We start from the raw sequence: 2,920 nt of genomic DNA on the forward strand, positions 1-2,920 counted from the left end.
GAATTTATGGAATATTGTTGTTAATATCATGTATTTAAAGCGCTATGTAGTAAGAGGTTTTTGTAGAATTTGTGGTCAAAGGGACCAAATAGCTACCATTAATGTTTATCTTGCTTATTATAACTCCTAATTATAAGAGTATTTAATGGGAGATGAAGATCAACTCATCAAATATACCTTATTATTCTGAATAGACCAAATATAGAGCTACTCTAAAATTTTTATTCCCATTACCAGGAGAACATTTTATCTGCTCTGAAAAAAAAATATATTAATTAGTGTACTTTAAAAATATTTCAAAGTATCCTCATACTGGCTAACCGTTCTCCTTTTGATCATCTATAATAATAAAAGCATAATATGCAAATTAGACTGGACAGCCAAATGTCCTTCCAGATGTCCTTCTGGACAAAGCTGGGCCGTTGCAAGGGCTGAGGGCAGGCAGCCATGTGGCAGCCGGCAGCAGTGTCAGGGTGATGGGGGTGGTGCCTTCCCCTGATCAGCCTGGTCGCCTCCTGCAGAGGACATCCCCCGAGGGCTCCCGGACTGTGAAAGAGGGCAGGCTGGGCTGAGGGACACCCCTGCCCAGTGCATGAATTTTCGTGCACCGGGCCTCTAGTAGTCTATAATTATAAGCAGTATTATCCTTGGCAAATCAATCTAATAATAATAGTTCATTGTAGTTACAATAAAAAATCTTTCAGCCATTGTCTCAATTCACAGGTTTCTTGAGAAGGGAGCTAATAAAAAAATTAAAGTAAATAGAGAGGCATATAGCATGTGGCTTATTTTCAGGGATGCTTATATAACAAAACTTAAGTATTTAAGATTTTAAATATGGCTAAACTATAATGTTGATTAGTCCATGTACCCAATATTGTTGAAATCAAACCACTTAAGAAAGATATTTACTAAAGTCTGTTTTTTAAAATTTGAAGGAAAATCAGTGTATATTCCTCCTACTTAAGAGCTACACATTCGGTCTTCTCTCTAACCCACTTTCCCTGTTAAGATTTAATTCTTTCTTCCTGGACCTTTGCTCAGAGGAAACAGATGAAATGGGAAATAACTGCTTACTGCCACTCATACTATATCCCTGAAATGTATTTTGGCTTGTGACCTTCAAATTATGGGATAAATAAAATGAATCATGTCTCTCCTATGGCCCTGATCTGTGGGTCATGGTGCTTGCTTTTCATCTGTATGAAAATGGTTTAGGCTGTGATTGCCATGGACTGGGTGAGGTCGGGGGAAGAAGGGGCAGTTGCCAATTGAGTCAGGCAGGAGATGAAATGATCATCTGAAATGGAAAAGTTAACAAGTGGTGGATTCTTTGTGAGAGACATGGTAATTGTTGATGGTACCTTGCCCTTCTGTGGGTGAAGAGAAGGTATAAGGACAATGTGGAAATTCCAAGCCTGTAAGGGAAGAACGCCTAAGCAGAATGCTGAAAGGAGCTTATATGTGGGAGCCCTGGCTGTGTGAATAGGGCTTGAAATTGAATAAAATGCCTCAGGCTTTCCCTGACATTTTATCTCCCACTAAGAAAGGATTTTCTGTAGGTACCATTGAAACATTGAGAATGATTTCCTCAATGAAAAATCATAGGCACTTTTAGAATTTCACTGCCACCTATTTTTGTTTGATAAAGTGAGTCCTATTCTTAACTTTCAAAAAAACGTTAAGTGTTTCATAAAGCCCAATGGTATTTACAGAGATATAAAAGTCAAAAAGGTAAGCAAGGTTATTTGGTGTTCGAAATCAAGCGTGGCGATTTTCCTGTGAAATCCCTAGCTGATGAGCTTTGCTTTAGTCAGCATTTAGTAGGAAGTGCATGCCAGTAAGACGAAAATGAATGTATGCTCCCTGTCAGGACACAACGTGCCTGACTGCCGTGGTTGGAACTGAGCGTATTCTAAGCACGGGGCCTGCTGCCTTTTCTTGGCCGTAGATATCGATGAGTGTGGGACCGGCAGGCACAGCTGCACCAATGATACCATTTGCTTTAACTTGGATGGTGGATATGATTGCCGATGTCCTCATGGAAAGAATTGTACCGGGGACTGCATCCATGATGGAAAAATTAAGCACAACGGTCAGATTTGGGTGTTGGAAAATGACCGGTGCTCTGTGTGCTCATGTCAGGTTAGTATCAATAACAATTTTTCATCATTTCTATTGAGGTGTGATGTGCATAGATTTCAAGTGAACAGCTTAATGAACTTAGAAAAATGCATATGTCCATATAGGCACCATTAGTATTAATAGAATGTTTTCATCTATCCAAACAGTTGCCTCTGTCCTTTCTTAGTTAGTCCCATATCCCTAGCCCCAAGAAAACACCTCATTAAATGGAACCATATAGTATATACTCCTTTGTGTTTGTCTTCTTTCTCTCGACTTTATGTTTTGGACATTCATTGGTATTCATGGCATATATCAGCAAAGCAATCCTTTTTATTGTTGAATAGTATTCCATTGTATGCAGATGCCACAATGTGTTTATCTGTCACTTGTTGATGAAATGTTGTTGCTAACTATGCTATTGTTTTCATAGTCACACCACATTTGAATGAATGCATAAATGAAGCTAGAATGGACATGCGATGGCCTAGGAGTGAAAAATACCTATTTGGGATATATTTTAGTTTTAGTTAGATGTTCTGTTACATGTAACCAGTTAATAATGGAGACTTAAATTTTAGTTAAATGAATAATACTATGTACCAAGGTCTCAACTCTTATAAAAGAAGTTGAAAACAGTTTGTACAAAAACATAAGGTCTAAAATATTCCATAAACTTAATAATATGTAAGACTTGTTGACTAGCTACTAAATACACATGTCCTAACAAAACAAAATTTAGTTAGCATTCAAATTACTATCCTCATAAACAAGTACATGTATGTATATATATATA

The 2,920-nt window shown here is 37.6% G+C and overlaps 1 protein-coding gene across 1 annotated transcript in view; it reads left to right on the forward strand.

Annotated features, from left to right (window-relative positions):
• Positions 1-2,920, forward strand: part of NELL2 (neural EGFL like 2) — a 359,055-nt gene that overhangs the window by 343,299 nt on the left and 12,836 nt on the right. Inside the window, 1 exon segment of the mRNA XM_006755529.2 lies at positions 1,952-2,145. Coding sequence (XP_006755592.1) covers positions 1,952-2,145 — 194 coding nt within the window.

The sequence above is a fragment of the Myotis davidii genome, unplaced genomic scaffold (genome assembly GCF_000327345.1).
Source record: "Myotis davidii unplaced genomic scaffold, ASM32734v1 scaffold290, whole genome shotgun sequence".
Lineage (NCBI taxonomy): Eukaryota > Metazoa > Chordata > Mammalia > Chiroptera > Vespertilionidae > Myotis > Myotis davidii.